The sequence below is a fragment of the Stylophora pistillata genome, chromosome 10, assembly GCF_964205215.1.
Source record: "Stylophora pistillata chromosome 10, jaStyPist1.2, whole genome shotgun sequence".
In the NCBI taxonomy this organism is placed as follows: domain Eukaryota; kingdom Metazoa; phylum Cnidaria; class Anthozoa; order Scleractinia; family Pocilloporidae; genus Stylophora; species Stylophora pistillata.
Genome location: NC_142528.1, coordinates 10,955,510 through 10,980,339, shown reverse-complemented (window position 1 = coordinate 10,980,339; position 24,830 = coordinate 10,955,510). Strand labels below are relative to the sequence as shown.

General features: G+C 40.4%; 1 protein-coding gene across 1 annotated transcript in view; it reads left to right on the top strand.

The window, feature by feature from the left end:
* Positions 1–23,663, top strand: part of LOC111321587 (uncharacterized) — a 28,486-nt gene extending 4,823 nt beyond the window's left edge. Inside the window, 22 exon segments of the mRNA XM_022924516.2 lie at positions 556–829; positions 1,651–2,001; positions 2,270–2,324; positions 2,675–2,766; positions 5,270–5,507; positions 6,430–6,518; positions 9,168–9,420; positions 10,548–10,627; positions 11,172–11,400; positions 11,931–11,949; positions 12,272–12,360; positions 12,977–13,007; positions 13,375–13,436; positions 14,029–14,282; positions 15,401–15,536; positions 16,452–16,978; positions 17,523–18,548; positions 18,908–19,168; positions 19,170–19,548; positions 19,688–19,945; positions 21,462–21,715; positions 21,899–23,663. Of these exon segments, the coding sequence (XP_022780251.2) occupies positions 560–829; positions 1,651–2,001; positions 2,270–2,324; positions 2,675–2,766; positions 5,270–5,507; positions 6,430–6,518; positions 9,168–9,420; positions 10,548–10,627; positions 11,172–11,400; positions 11,931–11,949; positions 12,272–12,360; positions 12,977–13,007; positions 13,375–13,436; positions 14,029–14,282; positions 15,401–15,536; positions 16,452–16,978; positions 17,523–18,548; positions 18,908–19,168; positions 19,170–19,548; positions 19,688–19,945; positions 21,462–21,715; positions 21,899–22,024 (5,079 nt within the window). The 5' untranslated portion in view covers positions 556–559 and the 3' untranslated portion in view covers positions 22,025–23,663.
* Positions 23,664–24,830: the final 1,167 nt, after the last annotated feature.

Here is a 24,830-nt window from a genome sequence, read left to right as displayed (position 1 = left end):
TTTAAATCAAATTGTGTGGACCAAAAATATTTATAACATAACCAAAGTTAAGCGAGCGCTCTGATTGGTCAATTTAGCGTCCCCCATTTGCCCGTGGGTGTATGCTGCTGACGTGAGCAAATGCAAAGGCTATTTTTCTGCGTACGCTTGTTTTTTTCTGGTCACGCAAGATTTGTTAAGTAAAAGGGAACTCGATAGCTTCAATGTATCAATATAAGAAGCTAGAGTCGCTCTTGGCTATCGCCTCGTGCAACTCTTATGCTTCTTTCATGCTTACCAACCTCCCACGTGCATGCATGACTCAATAGTGTATGCTGTGGTGTTTACCATTTGTTAAGTACTGAGCACCAGGAAGGAGTAATTTTTACTTCCAGCTACTGTTGGCATCTAAAAAAGATCATTAGTGCTTAAGCTCCCTACCTTGCAGAGTTAAAAAAAAGTAATTTATTTTTACAAGTATTGTTAGAAAAAAAAGTGTGAGTAGCAAACAAACATTGGAAGCCTGCTTCATTAGGATTTCAAATTAAATTGTCTCAGTTTTGATTGTTGTTTTAGAGAGATGATGGAGACCGACTCTACACCTGAGAATGATCAGGAAGATCATCTGACTGGTGTAACATTGGACGCAGTTGCTCTGGATACAGAAAGTGATCAGCAAACTTTAGAAGTGGTGTCATCTGGTGACTCTATTATGTCCACATGTATAGAGGATACAAATGGACAGAAGAACAGCTATCTTTCTACTGAATCAGTTGTACAAGATGTATCTTTGGAATCTGACCAATTGGGAGATGATGTGGAAGGGAATCAGCCAGATTGTGACACAAATGTTAGTTGGGGTGAAAGTAAACCATTGATATCCAGCTGTAAAAATTCAGAAAACTTTTTTGTGATGACAAAAAAAATACTGTAGTTTGATATTAATTTATGTGCTTTTCTAGAAATACTTTGGTTGGTAATTAGGGGAAATTGGAAGACATTGTATTGGTCAAGTTTTCTATTTGACAAATTTTTTTCTTTATTTTAGTGGCCATTATTGAAATAAATGAAATAATGAATAAATAAGTGCAGGAGTTTCATTAATGTTTTCACAGGTGGGCAAAACTTTTTGAACTAAAGTTCTTTATAAGATAAACCTTCCTCCAGATTGTTAAACCAGGTGGGCAAAACTGTCCTTACAACTGGTCAATTTGGCCGGGTGCCCGGCCCTTAATGAAACCCCTGTAAGTGGGATTTAGTAATGAACATTCCATGAGGTGGCTCTTCTGGTTGAATTGGAATTTAGAATGTTGGTTTTTTTTCGTGGAGGGAGGAAAACTGGAGGACCCAGAGAAAAACCCCAGGAACAAGGATGGAAACCCTGGCCAAAGTGGTGGGAGGTGAGTGCTCTCACCACTTTGCCTTCCCTGCTCTCTGTTCTTTGAATCTCTTCATTACATTTGTTGAAACAACTGTTAAATAGTTTTTATTGTATTTCTAGTTTATTGTTTGTGTTTGGTAATTTGTTTCATTTTTCTCCTAATCTTAAATTGTTGATTGGGATACTTTAATTTATGACTTTCAATTCTGTAAATGTTATTTATGCTACACTAATCTAGAGAATTATTTTCTTCAAAGCTGTTTCTAAGTGTAGTTTGTGGTCTTTTGTAGGATGTACATCCTGAAACTGGTGAGAGTAAAGAAGATGACCCTCTTGCCAACAATGAAGCAACAGAAGACCAAGCAACAGAAGAGAATGCAGAAGCAGAAGAAGTTGTTGCCATGACAGATGTCAGCAAAATGCCATCAAATCCTTCATCTTTTTTTGAAGACAAAGGAGCAGATGATTTCTTGCATGACCAGGATGACAAGCCTGTCAAATTTGGAAAAATAGTGGATCCTCATGTTTTGGGGTGCTGTGAATTCTGTGGTGGTCCAGTCAAGAGGCGACGGTATTGTTCTCCTCTGAAACGATTCTGCTCTAAGGGTTGCTCTCGCAGTTCTAGAAAAGCCAACCAAAAGGTATGTGATTTCAAGATAACCATAAAGTAGGAAACAGGACATTTAATTCTCAGAATAAAAGAAGATCAGACAAAATTAAACACAACCAGAGCAAGTGTCTCTATTTATCGTGCTGATTTGGTTCATTTCTACTCTCCCAAGTGGTTTAGGTGAGTAGTTTGCAAGTGGCAGTCAGCTTTATCTTACCCAAGAGATTGGGGGGTGGGCCTTAGCTTTCCTCACACCAAATCTTTCTTTTGGGCATGTTTGATATATCTGTATCTTTCAGAAGAAAGAAGGAGAAGACAATGGACAGGATTCTGATGAAGGTAGCACCACAGGAGGTTTGTTTGTATTCTTGTTTTTTATAATAAATTTTTGGTATTTCATATCAAGATATTTGGAATTGCAATTTCTTTAACTTTGTGTTGGTTCTTGTACACATACTGGATTGTTGTGGAAATACACTTAACTATTAGTGAGAAACACTCACAAGCTAGTTTTCAGGGATTACAATAAAACTTAAGTAATTAAAAATAGAATAAAATGCTATGAATAAATGTAACATAATTAAGTACCCAGTTTTGATCTGATTGACTGTAGTGATTACAATATTAAGTTGTGATTTGATTTTGATGTGGATAAGATGAGAGAAGCTGTGTTAACTTATCCATCTATCTTTGAAATTTTCCAGTCACTGAAGGTGAAGCCCCACATAAATTTACTTGGAGTGATTACATGGAAGCAGCTTTAAGCAAAGCTGCTCCTGATTGCTGCTTCAAACATGTAAGTACACATAGTTAACCCTTTGCCCCTTACAGTGACTAGTATCTAATTTCTCCCTACAACATCACCCCTAAATCACACATTGAGGTCAGGAGAATAAAGGAGATGATCACCAACTATAGAAGCTCTTTAGTTAAAAGTTAATTCTCCTTGCCAGCACTTTAGGAAATGCATAGAGAGCAGTACTAGTTTAGAGAATACTGTAAATCCTCTAATAAGCACCCCCCTAATAAGTCCTGCCCTCTAATAAGCCCCTCTCTTTTGAGAAAGAAATTTATTAAGCCCTCCCACCCCTCCCCCTCAAAGAACAAAAATTAAAGAGAACACCCCATATCAGTAAGGATGAATTTAATCAAGTTGTAATTTTAGTTTGTCATTCAAAATTGATTATGGTAATTGATTGACACAACTCATCAGACTTCACTGAAGAATTTGACTCTGCCAATTTGGTTAATGAAAAAATGTAAAATGAGAACTACTTTTTAATGAATATGGTACATCATATCTATTTGTATCCTGGTAGTGAACATCGGGCTGAATTACTAAGCCCCCCCCCTATTAAGTCCCCCTTCCAATAAGCCAACCCTTCCCCCCCCCAAGTACCTGAAATAAATGAGGTCCCCCTCTTATAAGCCACCCCTCTAAAGTACCTGAAATAAATAAGCTCCCAGGGGGGCTTATTAGAGTATTTATGGTATACATACTGATATTAGAATGTAAAGGGTTAAATGAATGTAAAATGCAAAGTGCATGATCACATGGTGTTTAATCCATTAATTTGCACAAAATTTTATTGGCTACCTCATGTCACTTGGTGGAGGCGCAGTGGCCTCATGGTTGGTGCGCTCGACTCCGGATCAAGTGGTCCGGGTTCGAGCCCCGGCCGGGGACATCGTGTTGTGTTCTTAGGCAAGACACTTTACTCTCACAGTGCCTCTCTTCACCTAGGTGTTTTAATGGGTACTGGCAAATCTAATGCTGGGGGATAACCCTGCGATGGACTAGCATCCCATCCATGGGGGAGGGGGGGGGGTAGAAATACTCCTAGTTGCTTCATGCTAAAGAAACCGGAGTTAAGCGCCAGCCTGATGGGCCACTTGGCTCGTAAACAGACTTTTTTACCAGGTCACATGGTGCAAAATTGCAGGACAGTTATTACACACTAGCCCCCATCTATGTGGATATGTGTCCTTTGTTTATTTTCGGTCTATTTCCCAATTAGGGGGCATCTTGAGCAAAATTGTAAGTGTGATGATATTTTCCCAATGCTTAAACTCTCAGTATTGCAAAAGTATTGTAAATAGTCAATTTTACAGTTGTGTGCTTGGTTGCCAAGCCTTTGAATGGGAGTGAGGCTAGGGTTGACCTTGTTATGATACAAACCTTGCTGCCTTTCAAATGTAAATCACTTAGTTGTCATGCTAAGTAGGTACAGGTCTCTATCACAACAAGGTCACCTTCAGCCTCACTCTGAATCAAAGGCTTGGCAACTAAGTACACAACTGTAAAATGGCCTATTGTTTACAATATCACTACTGACAATTGTAATTCCACCAAAACAGCAGGATTGTAGACAAGAATGTAGGCTACAGGTTAAGAATGAAACTGAGATAGGTCAATAGATCTGTTATAAAATGTTGGTTCCCATGGGGCTTGACATTAACAGTAGCCCACTAGTCACAGACTAGTAGAAATTCAGTTTTGGCTAGTGGTTTTCAGTTTCCACCAGCCAGTTTGGCTAGTAAATAAACTGGCATTGTCATAGCATCTAAGATGTCACCAGCCACTTGGCTAGTAAGTTGAAAAGTTAGTTTTGAGCCCTGTCCCTTTCTTTGGCAACCCGTCCACAGAAAGGCTTCATAGCTTCACCACAGATGAGCATCAACAGTTTTAAGCCAATTTTATCTCTCTAAATTGACAATGTTCATTTTCATGGTACTTATGAACTAATTTATTCTTGTTTTTCTGGCTACCATGTTCCCACCAATAACTTAGTTCCATTTTCTGCACATAAAACATGCAAAACCACAATTTGCTCATATGAAAGGGCTAACATCGGAAACATCAGCTTACAAACTCTCTATGGTGGCCAATTTACATTGGTCAAGAAAGAAAACCACAAAGGCAACGGCAACGGAAACATCACTAGACAAAGGGTTTTATGAGCAGAACAATGGCCGTGCTTGTGTGTTATAAATCTTTATAAATTTCTTTGCATCCTCTGCACAACGACAGCTAATTTTTTAAATTTCTATATCTGATTTAAACAATGTGTTCCATATCCAGTTTTGAGATAGTTTTGACAGTGAGAAACAACCAAGTGACGTAAGAGTATCATGAGATTTGTAGGTAAAATATAAGTTCATTTTTTAACTGACGTTGTCTATGGCATTGCCTTTGTTATTTCTTAAGCTCCATAACATCAACTCAGGGACACAGCACCACAATTTCTTGAGAAACCTACTCCCTTTATTGATTTTTGAATCGCCTTCATCCTCAACAGGCAACTGCTGATGTACCAGGCCTCAAGCCAGGAATGAAACTTGAAGCGGTCGACAGGAACAATCCTCCTTCATTTTGTGTTGCAACAGTCATTCAACAGGTTGGGCACAGGGTGCGTATACGTTATGATGGCTTTGGAAAGGACAATAGCAATGACTGCTGGTGCAATTTCCAAGCAGAAGAGTTACATCCCATTGGCTGGTGTGCACAGAACGGCTATCCTCTTCAACCTCCTAAAGGTAAGATTTGTGTGAATTATTATCCTCGCTGTTCTTCCTATATACCAGGGAATTCAGAAAAAGCCAGTCACTAAGCTAGGTTCAACTTCCACTATTTTCTTGAGCAATGACCAGTAGCAGGTAATCAAGCCAGTTACCCATGCATGGTCAGCCTCTCCTTGTTCATGTTTTTATTACTGCTTTCTTGGTCTCAGTAGCCTGCTACACTATCAGTAGCCATTTTTTTAAAGATTTATTTAACAATTGAAACCCAGTTTATAGGCTCTTGCTTTATTGGTCTTTTTTTCAGGACCAATTGGCCACATTAAATTTCTTTCTAAGAGGAAATAGTTTTAGTGCTAGGTTTAAAGCTCACAAGCCTGGAGTAAACATTGCTATAATATAGATAGGGTAGACACATCAAAAAAAGGAAATGCTTCCAACTATCTCACATATTAATGAATGGTGGAGATTTTATCCAGAAAATAAAAATTAAGATATTTTATCCAGCAAATAAAAACTTAGATGCTAAATGAAACATACCCTTGGGTATTCAAGATTGTTAGCATGTAGGTACTTTCTCTTTGGTTTATGATAATTGCCGTAGATCTTAGGACAAGTTGGATTGGCTGGCCTGTTGAGAGCTAGACTTATAAATGAGTAAATAAAATAATTTCTTTGAAGTTGATGATGTAGGAAGGGGTTACCCAATCTTCTGGGTCCCCAGTGCTTAACCTGTTCCAGTTAGTTGGGTTTAATTGGACAGGTGCAATGTGTTTTTGGGATCTGTTTGCAGGTATAAATGAGTAAATAAACTAATTTCTTTGAAGTTGATGATGTAGGAAGGGGTTACCCAATCTTCTGTGCCCCCAGTGCTTAACCTGTTCTAGTTAGTTGGGCTTAATTGGACAGGTGCAATGTGTTTTTTGGGATCTGTTTGCAGGTATAAATAGTACTCTTGAAGACTGGAGGACATTTTTGACTCAGACTCTCACAGGTGCTCTGGCAGCACCTCATGATCTGTTTAGAAAGGTAATATGTGACTGGCTGAATAGACCATATAGATCATGTAAAAGCCTTTGTCAATTTTTTTTTTTTTTATTATCATAGTTATATTAACAATTGTTATATTCTTAAAATCATTTATCAAGAACTTATTTTAGTGAGGTAATTTTCAGAGCAGTCCTCGTGATAAACGCCAGCAGATTAAAATGATTTAAAACTTGGTTGGATAAAGAGTAATTTTAAATGATTGTGCAAATCAACATAATGTAAAGAACATCAAACGATAAACAAAAATTATTTTGTGAATAAACCCCTTCAGGCGGCTGGTATGTCGGCTGATAATGTCAGCGGCTGAGAGATTGTCCAAAAAATTAATATATGGCCAAGAAGTCAAGCTTCGAGGGCAAATATGGAATTTTGAGGACAATCTCTCAGCCAAGGACATTATCAGCTGACATACCAGCAAGCCAGAATGGGGTTTATTTATTTTATAACCCTCCCATTAATTTTCACATCACAATTAAACTGCGCGTAAACACAGTAAAAAAGCCAGTGGTGATCTGATGGTGAATGCGCGTGATTGACGCAAGCAAGCAAAACAAAAAATGAGTTTAGTTTCCTTCCATGTAGAACAGAAAAGTTGAAACTCTTGTGTTGACCATGTTTCTTTTTCACGGAAAAAAAAAACAGAGGACAAATATCGACGCGGACAGGGGTTATTGCGTGATAACTGTCCTGTGATTTTGCACCACGTGACGTACAGTAACCAATAAAATTGCGCCAAAATTATTGGGTAGGTTATAAAAAAAAGATAGATTGACTAGAAGTGACTATCATGAATCTTATTTTAAATCATAATTTATTCCAACCCTTCAACTCCCATGAGTGACCATGGCCAAGACAATATCCAGACAATATCAAGCAGACAAGTAAATATAGGCTGACAGTATCTAAAGAAACTGTTTGTGGCTGCCTCAGTGGGGGTAACGAAATAATTTGGATATATCAACAAAGTTGAAATGGTAAATTGGCCACTGTAACGATTACAAAAGCTGACGTTTTGAGCATTAGCCCTTCGTCATCGCTCCCACGAAGGGCTAATGCTTGAAACGTCAGCTTTTGTAATCGTTATGGTGGCCAATTTGCCATTTCAACTTTGTTGATATATCCAAATTACGTATGATGCACGATCCTCGCAGTAGATAGCGCTATTTAAGCAATAGCGAAATTCAGACCTGAAAAAAATCAGGCCTGTACGGGACTCGAACCACTGACCTCTGCGATACTAGTGCAGCGCTCTAACCAATTGAGCTAACAAGCCAACTGAGAGCAGGCCGTTAAGTTGATTCGTAATGAACCCGTGAAAGTGATAAATGAGATAGAATAAATATATGAAAATCATATATTTTGAACTGCGGTATTTGATACGTATGATGCACGATCCTCGCAGTAGATAGCGCTATTTAAGCAATAGCGAAATTCAGACCTGAAAAAAATCAGGTCTGTACGGGACTCGAACCACTGACCTCTGCGATACTAGTGCAGCGCTCTAACCAATTGAGCTAACAAGCCAACTGGGAGCAGGCTGTTAAGTTGATTCGTAATGAACCCGTGAAAGTGATAAATGAGATAGAATAAATATATGAAAATCATATATTTTGAACTGCGGTATTTGATACGTATGATGCACGATCCTCGCAGTAGATAGCGCTATTTAAGCAAAAGCGAAATTCAGACCTGAAAAAAATCAGGCCTGTACGGGACTCGAACCACTGACCTCTGCGATACTAGTGCAGCGCTCTAACCAATTGAGCTAACAAGCCAACTGAGAGCAGGCCGTTAAGTTGATTCGTAATGAACCCGTGAAAGTGATAAATGAGATAGAATAAATATATGAAAATCATATATTTTGAACTGCGGTATTTGATACGTATGATGCACGATCCTCGCAGTAGATAGCGCTATTTAAGCAATAGCAAAATTCAGACCTGAAAAAAATCAGGCCTGTACGGGACTCGAACCACTGACCTCTGCGATACTAGTGCAGCGCTCTAACCAATATATGATTTTCATATATTTATTCTATCTCATATCCAAATTACTTCAAGCAGACAAGTGATAAGAATATAGAAAAATATCAATTAGGGGATTATTAGTTGATCCAATACCAAATTCTCCAAACTAATTCGCTTACCTCTCCTCTGAAAAATTGTATGGCAGACAGTTTGGAGAATTCCTGGATGATATTATTGAGATCTTTGGAATGAAAGGGTGAAAAGGCTCTGGCACTGATCTTTTTGACAATTTTTTTTGTCTGTGATTGCATCTTTGTTTTGTCCTGTGGGAGATACTTCACTCTAACTGGGAGAGGTGTATCTCTACCAGGCATGCACCTCAGGCATCTTATGTTTCCTTTACTAAGCAAAGTCCATAATTCAGGGTCTGCAACAAGCATAATAGATTCATTATAGTGAATTGAAGTCACTGACAACAACAACTATTCACTCGGCTCTGATGATGACTTCCATGCAGGTTGTCGAAAGGTCAGTCACCACCACCGTCAACAGTACAGGTCCTTCTCAGGACTACACTCACCCGGACGATCACACTACACGTCCACATAGTATAAATTTTTGTCATTCACTTTTATTTTGATTTGTCTTTCTCCAATTTAAGACTCAAGAGCACTTCCAGCCAAGAGTTCATGGGTTTGAAATAAGCATGAAATTAGAAGCTGTTCACCCAATGAAGCCATCAATCATCTGCCCTGCGACAGTCACCAAGAGCTTGGGTCCTTACTACTTTGCTGTTACTACTGACTATCAAGAAGATGTGCCTGCAGTCACATTTTGTTGCCATAGTGACTCTCCAGGGATTTTTCCTGCAGGCTGGTGTTCCAGACACCAAGTGGATTTGTCTGTTCCTGGAAGTAAGTGTTGAGTGTTGTAAGTTAGACAGTGCTATTTAAGCGGGCAAGCTAGTAAAGCTATTGAGCTAACCTCCCGGTTAGCTCAATTGGTTAGAGCGCTGGACTGTTGTGCGGGAGGTCGAGGTCGATGGTTCGAGCCCCGGCCAGACCAACACTCAAGGTCTTAAATTAACCGAGGAGAATGTGCTACCTTTCTTTAATAAGAAATGGATAGACATTCTAGTCTTCTCGGATAAGGACAAATAAACTGTAGGTCCTGTCTCCTGCATCTATTAATTAGTTAATTTGGTTAGGCAGGGGACGTTAAAGAACCCACTCACAAGATTACTGTGATGTGGTCTAGCCTGTTTACTGGGAATGGGGGGAGGGGGCATCTTCAAATAAGTTTCCTTTGATTGTTTGTAAATTGCTGATGCAGTCTGGCCAAAGTCCCCCAAAAAGTGTTGTAGTGGGCATTTGATCATATCCACATGTTAATTTGCGCAATATAAATATTAAATTATTATTATTTTTTTTATTATTAAAGTGGGAGGAGACGGGGCAGGAGGGGTACAGGAGCTAAGAGAGGAAGAGCAAGAGGTGGGAAGGAGTAACATTATACGGATGGAAAGCAGGAAGGAGATGTACAAATGGAGATAGGGGCTGATAGTTTCGAAAGAAACTGTTTGGGGCTGGGTCAGTGGGAATAACAAAATAATTTGGATATATCAACAAAGTTGAAGTGATAAATTGGCCACCGTAACGATTCCAAAAAGCTGACGTTTCGAGTGTTAGCCCTTCGTCGGAGCGAATGACAAAGGGCTAACGCTCGAAACGTCAGCTTTTGGAATGGTTACGGTGGCCAATTTACCACTTCAACTTTGTTGATATGTCCAAATTACAAATGGAGATGCTTGTCAATTGGTAGTGTGAGATGGAAGTCAATTTTGTGGTGTGTGTTTATCAAGGGGGTATTGAAGCAGGGTATGGGAAAAGGGTTTCACGATATTTAAACACAACTGGGCATCTCCAGTGTAGATATTTTACCTTACTGACATGTTATGTATCCCATTAAGGGGCCGGCCGGGGCGGCCATTATATTTACTCTTACATAGTCAAGGTTCTTGTGTGATTGTTTCATGTTTCAGGCTACACCAAAAAAACTTTTGCATGGGACAAATATTTAGCTGTATGCCGGTCAACCTTCGCCCCTCCTCATCTGTTTCGGGTATGTTTAGTAGATGTACAACTTTCTCATTACTTTGTGTATAAATTATTCAAGGAAAGGCATCAGGGACAGGCTGGGAGATTTTTTTTTATTTTTGATAAAAAATTTTTAGGCAGTTTTTTTTAATGAAAGCTGGGTATAGTTATTTTCTTAAATCAGATTCTTTACAATCAGACAAAGTCTTTACAACCAATTATTGCATCTCATTTAGAAACTGTGTTGTCTCTTACCAATTTTGCGCTGAAGGAAAACAAAGTTAAACTTATGCTGTGAAAGATCACCACATCGAACTGTGTAAACTGTAATTTTGAAACAACTCTTTTAACATTATTTGTAAACTTGTATTTCATAGCTGTGAATAAGCAGATAGTTTCTAAGCTAATGCCTTTAAGATTTAAGATTAGATATGGAATGATTCTTGTGCTAAATTAATCTGATTATGGTTGATTGTGTTTTCCTTATTATGCACAAGACTTCTTTTTCTCTTTGCCAAGATCATTATTTTCATTTTAATTTCACGGAACTTTGACATCTTTTCATCCAGAAAATGAAAGCCCATAAATTCAAACCTGGGATGAAACTAGAAGTGGTAGACCTAGAGAAGCCACACATCATTCGAGTGGCCACCATAACAAACATCATGGGACGCATGTTGCAGCTTTTCTTTGATGGACAGTCCAAGTTCCAGTTTGTGGATTTTGAATCCCCAGATATATATCCCATTGGCTGGTGTAAAAGGACTGCACACATCCTTCACACTCCATTTGGTACAAGTAAGTATGTTGTTTACTTTTCTAGTCATTGACCTTGAGGAGAAGGGGTTGTAAGCTTTTTAGAACAGGCTCCTTAGGGTAATGGAGTCACTTTGTCCTTAGCTGCAATAGCTGAGTAATTTGTGTGCACTATGAAGGCTAGCATTAAGAGGCAGAGCTATGAATACATGCCTCAAAACTTTAAGAGGTTTGGGAGACTAAACCGCATGCTGTGTTGGCTGCAGAAGCCTTTGAAATTTCTTTGCTCTTCTGTAGAAGGCATGACATGATGTTTTAGGGAACTTTTCTTTCTCAAGATTTTCACATTTAAGTGATGGACTACACAGTGTTACTCTGTCCTTATGTAGCTGGTAAAATAAGCAACAGAAAATGGTGCCACATGAAGAGTGGAGGGTATGAGGCATCCAGAAGAGAGAATTCAGCGAATGACGTATTTGCAACACTGTACTTATATTCTTTTTGCTTCAAACTTAAAATTTTTCTCTGTAACTGTTTTCTCACATGCTTTTTTTTTGTTTCCTCTTTTTAAGTTCCTTCTGATGCATCCAGGTTAGTTCTTAGGCTTTTGTTTTGTAGTTGCAGTGTACTTGCATTCTAGAGCGTCCTGAACATCTTACAACTGCATGGATGCATTATTGATCGTTACCTTATTCTTTGAAATCTTTTCATTGATGATGTTTGGTATCTAAACAAGAGTTCCTTTATCTTTCACATGCTAATCCAGAAGTTGCACAAAATAACCATATTTTTCTAGTTATCAGTTACTTTTTTTTTCAGAAATTCCAGATTTTAGGGCATAGTCATCCTTTATCGGGATTTTTTTTTTAAATTTACATCAAATTAACATCCTTTGTTGTCCTGTGGCATGCAGCTCAGACGAGGAAGACACTCTTGTTCTACCTTCATTTCTGGAGGTCATGGGAAGGCAGAATCAAACCCAGTCAGGACAACAAGCTGTGGGTAAGTCAAACTTTTCATCAATTTTAACGCCTCTGAACTGTTTTTTTTTTTTTTTTTTTTTTTTTTCCTTGTGACATGTGCTAAACAAAATAATGAATGCCTTGGCACCATTACACATTCACACTTTTTACTGTTCCACTGTTTTCTACCTGCCACTTATGGCCAACTTCATTAGCTGTTAGATTCGTTACTATGTCTTTGGACAGCATTTAAGAGACATTTAAACTCCACACGTCCCCCACACCCCTCCCCCCCCCGTCCCTCATAAAGTTTTGAGGAGGGCATGCAAAGAGCAAAACAAATATTTTGGCATCATTGAAATGAAGGGGAGGTTGTTGAGGCCAGAAGTGTAAAGGAGTGGTCCAAATGTTACGATTATTAGGATTGTAGGTACTGAGGTTTTTTTAACTGCCTTGGGTGTAACCGCTGCACAAGGGACTCTTCCCCTCAAAATGAGTAAAAAAAAGGGGAAATCAACTTGGGTGTGTGCTTAGTGTGAGGGCTGTTGTCTGTCTCCTTGAGAAATGGATTGGGAGACAATCCAATGAATGGATGTGTAGATTAGTTGTTGTGAATATGTTTTTGTTAATACTGGTTTCCTTTTTCTCACTTCTAGGAATTTTACCCAGAAAGATCCCGGCTGTGAGGTTGGGAAATTTCCTAATTATTTAATTGATTTAACTCCAGTCTAAAAAAAAAAATTCCCTTTTGACTTACTATGAAATGTTGGTGCAAAATGCAAGCGAAGCAAGTCTTGGGCTAAAACTTTAGTATATGTTCGTCTTGTGAAAGAAAAATGGGAGAAGCTAGATGCAGCAGTGACTGAAAGTAGTGACCGGAAACGGGAAGGGGAAGCGGGGGAGTGGGTTGGCACAACCCGATAGAGATAAATTGCAGCATATTTCTTGAGCCCATCAAGGCAATGGGGTTGTGTTTTAGGCTTAAAGACGTATTTGTGTTGTGAATAAACAAATATTGAATTTGTTACCTACACTGATGTACTCGCGGTTACAGCAAAATTGAAAAAGACGACAAGTCTCCGGGCGAAGAAAGCGATATTAGTGACGATGACACAGGTAAGAAATAATTGAAGATCTGGGTTGCTAATACTGGTTGGATATTTCTGGACTTGGGTTTCTGATGCTGGTACGATGTTCCTGGACTTGGGTCGCTAATACTGGCACAAATTTTCTTGGGTGTCACAGTGTTGTCGAGGTTTTGTTTTCCTCCAGAACCTCGAATTATTAAAAAGTATGGAAATGTGGCAATGTATTTTCAAGAAAGAAATAAAGTAAAATAAAGATAAAACTTGATGGATTTCCTTGATCCGAGTAGCAATAAGTTTCGGGTGAGATTTTTTGTGACTAAGCTGAATTTCGGAAAATTACCACGGCCGGTAGGTTATGTGGACACGATCGGAGATTTTTTCAATTTTTGTGCGAATCCCAACGATATTATGCGTAGGGTTTGTGGTTTGACTTAAAAGCTTTCGTCTGGAAAACGAAAATAATGGTGGGTAGAGTCAAATTTGCCCAGAAAAAAAAGTTTTACAAACCTTTGGGCGGGAAAAAATTTTTTAAAGTGTTAACTAAAGGGAGGAAATTTCTTTGTTGAAGAGGAAAAAAAATGCTTGATCCTTTTTTTTTTAAGACTCTTGTTTTTGCTCAGGGTCAGAACGATTTTATCACAACAAGAACCAGATCTTCTTTAACAAGAGCTGTTGCTATGGACCTCTGTTAGACCCGGACAAGGTGTCACAACTGCCCGAGGCTACTCCTCCTGGGAAGGTCAGTAGCGTCATACGCACAGGACTGGAGATGGTAGCCAAGGCAGCATATGATCCAGAAAAAGTCATAGATTTGATGCAGGAGGGATGCGGCGTACGGGTGGTGGTGAAACATAAAGGCAAGATTCTTAAAAAGGTAAGAGGGAATAGGCCTTTTTGACTCGATTTCTTCAGAAGACGCTTTCAACGGTACCTTCCCTAGCAGTGAGTAGGACGCTTTCACATATGAGCTTAGTGTATGGCCAGCTTCTCACGAAATGTTTTGTAGAGAAGATTTCAGCGCAAAATCGAATGCGCTAGAGTTTGATTCGTCAACAAATATATAAGATCTTTCCTAACCCTTTGACCTCTTTCGGTGACTGGCATCTAATTTCTCCTTACAATATCACCATTGAATCAAACTTAAAGGTCAGGAGAATAAAGGAAATGATCACCAACTAAATAACAGTGGGGAGAATACTAAGGTGTAAAGGGTTGGTATTCATGTTCAGTTGCGGATAGGAAAATGTGGCTTGGATGGCCAGCGCGCCCAGATATCAACACTTTGTGTGCTCGCTTGAGTAGAGGAGACAGAATGGGAAAATGTGCGTATTTGATGTGAACCAAAATTATCCACATAGTCTTTACTCTTTGGGTAATCACGGGAAGCTGGTAATAGGTTGCACCCGTTTTCGAAGATTTGGGAAAGATCGGAAATGAATGAATCCTGTGTCGCGAAATTTTCCCAAGAGGATATACCCTGCAGCTTCGTAATCGTTCCCACCAAAACCTCAGAATATGTTTTGTAATGGTAACATTATTTTCTGGAGACCACAGGCCCCGAACTGAACATAACCTCTTGTTTACCATCACGAAATTTGAACCTGGTACTGTACAACTTTACTTCCAGGGTGTTCAGAGTTCTTATATGGAAAATGATTAAAAATGCGTGCTTTCATCGGAGGAAGCGAGATCGAATGTGGATCGACAGGATCAGATCAGAAAATCCTGACCTTTGATTTTTCTTCTAATGCCGAACTCAATCAAACCTAATTCATTTGGATTGAACAACAAACTCGATTTTCGGCAAAAATACTTGATAGTTCATTAAAAAAGTAATGATAATACCTGAGGTCATTAGATGAAAATTTCGACGGCTGAGTCATTTAATATTCAAATAGCCGCTAATTCTCTCTTAGTTTATTCAGGGCTTTGGGTTCAGCTCACGAGCAAATAGAGGTATTAACTGGTCCTTACATATATTGTTATCAACAGGCGATTTCGCGCGTGGATTCGCGACCGAAGTTGGAGCGCTACCTGAAGAGATTTTGCAGACGTCTTATATGTTGCGAATTCTTTTTGAGTTTAAAGCCGGTGCCAACGCCATGCCCTGATCGCTGCCAAGCTGACGGTGGGAAAGAGTTACTTGTACTTGATGTAGTAAAACAATTCACTAAGGCGGGGGCCGAAGAAACGGAGACTTTTAACGAAGGTTTCGTAATAAGAAATGTTGTGGAACGGGATGAATGAGAAAAGGGTTATATCTGAGCCCCAAAAAAACTAATAGATATATATTTTTTTAATTTCCTCGCCGCAGTGCGTTTATTTTAAGTGTGTGCTAGATTACATATGTTAAGTGTCAACGTTTTAGTTATTTTGCCAACGTTTGGGGGGCCTTCTAAACATAACCTACTGAAAAACGACATTTTATGATTAAAACAAAAAAGAAAAAATAACAGTCAGTTTTTCTGCGCAATCTTTTTTTTTCTCGAAAACGGTTGGTTTGCGCTCCTCCAAGACAGATGTTGAACGATGAAGTTTTCCTTCCTTTGAATAAATAAACATAAATTTTTCTCACTCAACACTCGCCGACGAATTAATTACACGAAACGTTTTTAAAGTCCATTTAGTTTTGTTTCATGATTGGGTGATGAGGCCTTGAAATGATATTAGATAATGCATTTTTTTCAATTAAAAACGAACATTTTAAACAGAAACGTTGAATAGTCTGCCGCCAGGTACCAGCTGATATCGGAAGAAAGAATTCTCTTTAACTATTCATGAAGCAGTGACGATATCAGTTTTTTTACAACTTTGAATTTAGCTAGATCTCCTCTGTTCTTGTTCCGACGGCGTGTGAAATTATGTTGGATTATGTGACTAAAATTCTGAGGATTCTCGTCTAGCGATTTTGAGCGCGATGATTCAACCGCGATGCTGCCGTGTGCTCTAAGTAAATCGCTTTGTTCAGTGGTGTCTAACGTTGACGACAATGGAAATGCGTGTGTTTCACTGTGTGGGTTTCTAACCACTTTTTGTGTTTCAGATCAAGGAAATCTGCAAGGTCCAAAGGGCTTGAAAGCGAAACGTTCCCGTGAATACTTTGAAGTCAAGCATCTGGGAGTAGAGAAAAAGAAGCGGGGCCGGAAGCGGAAGTCGGAATATTTACTTCCAGGGGACCCAAACAACGTTGCCTCCAGGACCCTGGTGGAAAACGGTATATCAATTGCAGGGGCGTCCTTCAATGTGGCACAGGGGCAAAAGATCACTTCCTCGACAACAACAGCAACAACCACCATTTTGCCAGCTCAGAATGTGACCGTTACATCTCAAACTCCTGGAACTCCCGTTGTGATCCCCCAAGGAGTTTCCCCTGGGGTATCTGCCTCAACAGGTACAGTTGGAAACGTGGGGTTCCAGGTTCCTGGAAATGTGACAGTGCCTCATCTTTCATCAACTACAGCGAAAAGCGTACCATTACTTGCACCCCAGGGGAAAGTTCCTTTGGCTCATTCCCAGCGTGGACCCGTTCCGATAAACGCTTTACCAGGAGGAAAACCTGTTATGAAAGAGGTGAACGTTGGATTTATCCTTCTTACATGTTTGTATTACCCTTAACCACAATGTTATTGTGTCAGCGGTAACATTCTGGTTCTGCGCTGATGAGATTCCTGTATTACCTTTAACCACAATGTTGTTGTGTCAGCGGTAACATTCTGGTTCTGCGCTGATGAGATTCCTGGCATCTTGTCTTGGTTGTTTTGAGGTAATGTGACACCACCTTTTGCTCTTCCTAAAGGAAACGCTACTGAAGCTTTTTTCTGTGCATAGTGCCAAATGGAAGGGGAGCTAATTTCTTTTCGTCGGAGAATGTTACCCCTTCCCCCTTTCAGGATTTTAGAATATTTCAGAAAATTCCACGGGCAAATAGTTCGATACTACCGTATCGACGGCTAAGCACACAACGACAACAACACTGGCCAAAACTCAGTCTCACTAGAACCTTCCAAGGTCGAATCCAATTAACGATGAAATCATTTTGTAGCTATGCTTCTCACGATACGCAGGATACAGCATATTTGACTTACCGTATTAAAATCTTCGTTTCTCTTTTAAGGGAGGTCAGACACACAATCCTTCCGGTGCAAGCAACACTATATCGTTACCGGATGGCACAAGTCGTATCGTCACCAACGTGTCAAGCCAAAGATTTGCTACAAGTGCCACGAGTTCTGGAACGACCATCACATTTGGCCGCGCCCCACCTAATGTTACCATATCTAACTGTACACCTCCACCGCTGACCAAGATTGCTACCGAGGCCAGTAGCAGTCACGTGGCCACATCTACAAACATGGCGGTCGAACCAGCGAATCAACTTGCGATTCATGCAGTTTCCGCAATTCAAACCGCCAGCAGCGTGTCCGTTCCGCCACCATACTCTACCAGCAGTGTGCATGGTCCACCCATATCCAGAGCCTCGTATGGCACGGCTACCACAGGACAACTGTCCGTAAACACCGGGTACAGACCTGCTGCTGGTCCACCAGTTTATCCTCGACAAGTATTAAGTCCAAATCCCGGGGGAGTGATCCGCCATCCCGGAGTTCACGCGACCCCTCCGGGGACATCATCTGCGGTTCCAATCAAACCAGGGGGTGGAACACCTCCACCTCCCCCACTTGTTCCCAACGCAAGGATTGGCCAAGGAGGACGCCCTCAAGGAATGTACGTCCAAGCACAGCCGAACAGCAGCAGTATGCCTCCGCCTCGCCCTGGAATGCATACACACCCTCCATCGTACAATCCCATTGCAGTTAGGACTGGGGTAGTAAACCACCACCCTCAAGGAAATGCTCCGCCGCCTTCCCTCAGTAGCTCCTCGGGCGTTTCAAGCGGCCCGCATCACCCAGGTTCGGGAGAGAGGGTGGTTTCCCAAGCGGGCGTTGCAACTATGTCCCAAAGGCCCATTATGCCGAACTATCCCGGAATCCCCCGATCAATAAATCCTGGTATGTCTCCTCGGAATACCCCACTGAGGTTTTCCAGCGTCAGAGCATCCCTAGGAGGTGGGTATCCCCGGCATCCTTCTCACATACGTCCCCAGGGAGGAGCTCCGTTGAAGTTGTCCCCTCATCAACAGGTAAGATTACATTACAAGTATTTTCGTTGCTTTTCCTTTCTTAGTGTTACTTTAGTAGTGTTGTGGCTCCATTTGAACACAGTTTGAATGAATCGTGTTTTTGCCGCTCTTCTCGACGATCCACAAGCCATAGATAAAGACACTGTTTGTTCAAAGTTCCCCTGAAAACGAACAACTTGTGCAAAAAAGAATTGAATTAGACGTGCGAATCGAGTCTTTCGAACAATTAACTGACAAGTGATCGTCGGTAAATGGATAGTACTGAAAATCATACGGTTCACGTGATGATCACACGAAGCAATTAATTTCTTTTTTCGTGGGTTTGTTTAACATTTATCGATGATTAAATTTTCCATCAGAGCTTCAAATTGCCGTTCCCGGTGCCTACTGTTTCTGGCAATGTACAGCGAAGTGTTGGATCCAGTTTGCCCGGCGTTACGTTGGTGGATTCGGTATCAATGTCAAAATCTCACCTCGTGCCAACCCCGATACAACCGAAAAGTTCCATCGAGCATTTACAGGCCCTCACGAACTCGACCGACAAAGACGCGAAGCTAACCGAAGAGATAACCATAAAAGAAGAGCAAGAAGAAGAAGAAGAAAGAAAAATGGCCGACGAGGGAGGAGGAGGAGGAGGAAAAAGGAGAGGAAGGAATCGAAAACAAATCACAATCGCCTCCGAAGAGAAACCTGTGGTGGCTGAAAAAGAAGCGTCGAAAACGCACACGATTGACTTATATTAAATCGAAATGCCGTCGGAAAGATGAAGAAGGTGCGCCGAGTACTTCCGAAGTGGCCGCTATGGAAGAAGAAGTTGAACTCGACGATCTTCCGAAATCGCCTTCGGGAGAGAGACCTAAGCGAGGCCGACCACCTAAGGGCATAGGGTTTCGATTCAAGACAGAGAGCTTCTCAAACAGTGATCCAGATTGGGACGAGACAGAAGAGAGAAGGAGAGTAAAACCCATAATCAAGAAGAGAAAAGGACGAATGAAGAAAGGTACTCTTTTTCTTGTTGAGGGTTCATTGTTTACGATAAAACGCGGTTATTTTGCCTATTAACTTTTCCAAGGTTATTTAAATAGTCCTTCTTGAATGATGACGGAAAATATTTCTTCACTTTTTGTTTTGGTTTTCAGATTCTAACGAAGTAACATCGCCTAAACTGAAATCCCCAGGCATGGGCGGGCCATTGCAAATTCCAATGATCCCTGGTGTGCCAGTAGTTCGGGACTTGGGTACCGCAGTACCCTCTGGTTCCACCGCGCCCATAGTTCGCTCGCCGCCAGTTTCTCGTGCACATTCCCACCATGGAACAGGGACGCCTGGCGGTAAGCGCATCACTTCTCCAAAGGGTGCTAAGCTGATGCGCATGAGCTCTGCAACGGATCCTACAGGTACGGGAAAGCATTATTTGAATCAGAAAAATATCAGTACTCGCGTTAAATATAGATAAAGTGATTTCCTATTGATGGTCATAACAGCCAATCAAAACAAATGGAAATATCACAAGAAGCCAATCGGAGTTAACAAATGGTAAACACCACAGCGTACACTATTGAGTTATGGATACACGCAGGAGGTTGTTAAGCATGAAGGAAGCGCGAGAGTCTAGCTTCTTGAGTGCTTAGCAAACCTCCCAAGTGCATCCATAACTCAATATTGTACGCAGTGGTGTTTACCATTTGCGTTATAACGTAAAAACAATTTCTTGCGAAACATTTGCTTACTTGAAAACATTTGCTCACCGCAGCGTACACCCATGGGCAAATAGTAAACACTGAATTGACGCACTTTACGTGATATATGTTATAAATCAACTAAGGTGCGGGAAACTGCGAATAACCTAGTCGCAATTGGTCACCGGTTAAGTTTGGTATCTGGTCGAATTAGAGGGCAGTACGAATTTTCCAAAGCGAAGTAAATCCAAACTCGTGAAATTTTGTATAAGGACACAATTGTCCACGCTATTGCCCAGAGTTGACTCTTCGACTCCTTTTTTTTTTTCGCAGTGGTATGGTATTCGACTCCTTTTTTTTTCTCAGTGGTATGGTATTAGACTCCTTTTTTTTTTTCTCAGTGGTTTGGTATTCGACTCCTTTTTTTTCTCAGTGGTATGGTATTCGACTCCTTTTTTTTTCTCAGTGGTATGGTGTTCGACTCCTTTTTTTGCTTCAGTGGTATGGTATTCGACTCCTTTTTTTCTCAGTGGTTTGGTATTCGACTCCTTTTTTTTCTCAGTGGTTTGGTATTAGACTCCTTTTTTTTCTCAGTGGTTTGGTATTCGACTCCTTTTTTTTCTCAGTGGTTTGGTATTCGACTCCTTTTTTTTCTCAGTGGTATGGTATTCGACTCCTTTTTTTTTTTCAGTGGTATGGTATTCGACTCCTTTTTTTTTCTCAGTGGTATGGTGTTCGACTCCTTTTTTTTCTCAGTGGTATGGTGTTCGACTCCTTTTTTTTCTCAGTGGTTTGGTATTCGACTCCTTTTTTTTCTCAGTGGTTTGGTATTCGACTCCTTTTTTTTCTCAGTGGTATGGTATTCGACTCCTTTTTTTTTCTCAGTGGTATGGTGTTCGACTCCTTTTTTTGCCTCAGTGGTATGGTATTCGACTCCTTTTTTTTCTCAGTGGTTTGGTATCCGACTAGTAAAAGAGAGGTTGACAGGTTCGAAACTTGTGGAGGACTCATTTTTTTTGTAAATATTGTATGGCGATGTTATTTACCTTGAATGATATCCTACCCCTTATCTTACGGGATAATGGGTACGACACAAGCTGCAAAAAAATCATACTTAAAAGTATTTCTTTTACCAACTGCTACCTTATTATCTGTCTAGTTTGGCGACAATCTAAGAGTATATAGGAAGGTGGAAAGCAATTTTTTTAGGAGAGTACGTTTTTTTTCTACCCAGGTCATCACTCTACGTCAAGATATTCGCCTTACAATTCCCCAACTTCAAACTCACCCTTCTCCCCCTTGGGTAATCGACCCATACGCCCAAAGCCGTTCTGTGTTGATGTCGGTACTAATACGTCACTTCCGGGCTGCGTGAATGGCCGGTCACCAGACCTCCCCGCCAATCCTTCCACGTGGTCAGTGGAACAAGTTGTGAGATATGTGCGTTCAACGGATTGCCTTCATTATGCTAATATATTCTTAGATCAGGTAAATGCAAGCTGCTATACTCTTCTGTTCTTGAATTTAGATTCGTTATATTCCGTTTTAATGGAATCACAAGAGTGACGCCCTACGCGGTGCTTTTTTTGAGTCGAGAGCTTATTACTCTTCGAGGTTCGGTTAGCCCTGAACCCATTTAACGTCATTGATATGTATCGTAATCTTTGACAGGAAATTGACGGCCAAGCACTGATGCTGTTATCACGTGACTCCCTGATGCAGTTTACACGCATGAAATTGGGACCGACGTTGAAGATGTGTAGCTACATTGCTCAGCTCAAACTTCGAGCGCGTTAATGTCCACAGATCTGTCGAGTTTTCACGTACTTCTTTGAGTATTCACACAAAAGTTTGCGGGTCACTTTGGACAACATTTGAAGTTAGAAACTTTTGCACCCTTTAGATATCCCTACCGGTAATGAGAGCCAGAGGAGGTTTATTAATTGTGTTACATGCGCATGGATGCAGGAGCTGCAAGGAGTAATTCATCCATGGTCTCCAACGTTACCTGGTTTATAAAGTCACAAAATGAGCGCCAATGGCTTGCTCCTAGTGCGACCGTTACTAATCTCCTTCACAGGTTTTGTTTGGTCTCGTCGCGCAACGCGCGCTCTCTCCCCACCATAGATACTCTGGGGGAGGTTGCGCGCTCTCTCCCCACCATAGATACTCTGGGGGAGAAAGCGCGTTGCATGAAGAGACCAAACAACGGCTGCGAAGGAGACTAACAGTCGTCCTAAACTATTGAAAACTGGTGAAATTAAGAAGTTCCTTTCACTTCAGATTCAAGCCCTGCATAGCATAATATTCCTACAAGGACGTGTGACAAGTTTTTGTGCCCGGCAAGACTCGCTGCTATGAGATGTGACCTTTGATTATATCCTCCGTTATCGACCTGTTAAACAAGTGTTATTGCCTTGTAAGTGAAAATATCCACACAGGGCTTCATCAGAGATTCCGTAATCGGAGATAAGTCAAACAACACAGCTTCGTAACAGAGTTGAATGAGGGAAGAACTTGGCGCTTGAAACTACATTTGAGGAAAAGTTTGTGGCAGGGACACAGTGCTTAAGGGACAGTTCTTAGCGTATTCAAGTTTTTATCATTTCCCTAGGGTTATGTATTGAATCAGGAGCGCATGTCGACTTAGTGTCGTAAAACCAAATCTAAAGTAATCAGCTTCTCAGGACAATATTAATACGTTCAAAAATTCATGGAAAACTCAAAAAATAAAACGAGCAAACTTCCTGAGGCGCGGGAAAACCCGCCTGACTTAGTCGCGAGTGGCTTTATTAGCTTGGCATCTAATCGATTTAGGGTCTTTTTCGCGATTTTAGACCAATCACGGAGCATATGGACTGATGCAAGTTTTTTGTAGACTAATCACAGAATATTGCAGTCCTAGGATACTTTGACATTTGAAAATTGCTCTCACTACCGGTCCAATTTTTTCCTAATATCTTTGAACAACTTTTGAATGTTTGTTCTTTTTCTTTCTTATCTTATGACCACAGACTTAAGTAATAGAGCGATACCAGGTAATTTATCCAGGACAGTAAGATTAACAATACGAATAATTACAGTAAACTAAATTGATATAGGCGTTGCCGGCGCCTACCGTATGCAACTCGTTTCCATACGCGAGATAAACATTTTGATACTTTAAAATTGTATAGAGTGACATATTTTATGTAACATAGTTTTTCCTGTGAATTTGGTACTGGCATATTTAGAGGTCAAATACGCTGCACTCTCGGAAACCGATGGCTGACGTGTTTGCATGACGAAAATGAGTTCGGGAAAAGATCGGCAATCATCAGAAGTTGCTGTGTAGCAACGTCCATCGCTTTCCGAGAGTGCCAAGCGAGAATCAATCGACGTTCAGAAGTCTTTCAAAGACGGAATTTTTGTCAAGTATTAAAATTATTTTTATTTAGCTTGTGTCTGTGATGAATTAAATTTTCTATGACGGAATTATTTTATGTAATCCGTAATGTTTTCACAGCGTCTAATGAAAAGGTAAAGATCGTAATAAGCTACTCTCGCTGAAATCAGTAGTCACCTACTATTTCATTTTAACCCCGAAAAATAATTGTAACTTCGGTTCGCACATCTTGGTATCAAAACTGGAACTTGATCTTCGAACTAACTCAAATGCTGGACAGATGTTTGAATAAAACGACCAAACCTTTACCAGCATTAGACAGTTGCAATAGGCTAGTTTCGAATTGTTAGTGCGAGAAAGTCTGGTAATAAGTTTTTAGCACCAAGACGAGGCTGAGGGGTATAGAAGTTGTCTCAGCATGGCAGCGAATCCTGCTAACTTTGCCGATATGAAAGTATCTGAGCTTCAAAAGTTTTTAAGAGAAAGAGATATTCAAATTTCTATTAACGGTAAGAGTAGGAAAAGAGCAGAACTACTGGAGCTATGTAAGAATGCAGCGGAAATAAAAGTTCCAAATATTGAAGAGGAATCAACGAAACGGATGAGTTAATTCCAAGATAACACTGCCAGGAGGAAAATTACTTCCCCATCCGACTTGGAGACGTGCACGTCAGTTTCTTGCCTTTAGGTGAAACGGAAAAGAATCACAGAAAATGCTGTTCCAATGGAAAATGTTAAATTTAAAAAATCAGAGTGTGGAAAAATATCTAAGGATTGTCCAAAACCTCATTAACCCTTTGTGCTCTGATAATCTCTCTCAGTCATTCCAAGAGAAGTTTTATAATACATTATTAGAAGCTGCCCCTTCATGTGTAGCTTTGCAGTTTATAACAAAACCCCCAGTCCAGGCTGTGAGTGAGGAATAACTCTTGGACCAGATCTCATCTGCTGACATTGATCATGAGGAAATAGTAGAATATGCAGAGGTGTATTCCCTTAAAGAGTTAGCTGACATATTTGTTGCTCAAAATAATTGTTAAAGTTTGGAAAATCCTACGTATGAGCATTGTAGTAGCTTTTTAGAGTTTCTGCATCATTCTGAGTTTGCAACTGAGGTAATATTTCAGAAAACATTGAGTCAAAGTACAAGTAATTCAAAATTTTGGTTTTCACAGAGGGCAGGGAGGATAACTGCCTCCAACTTTTACAAGGTATCCC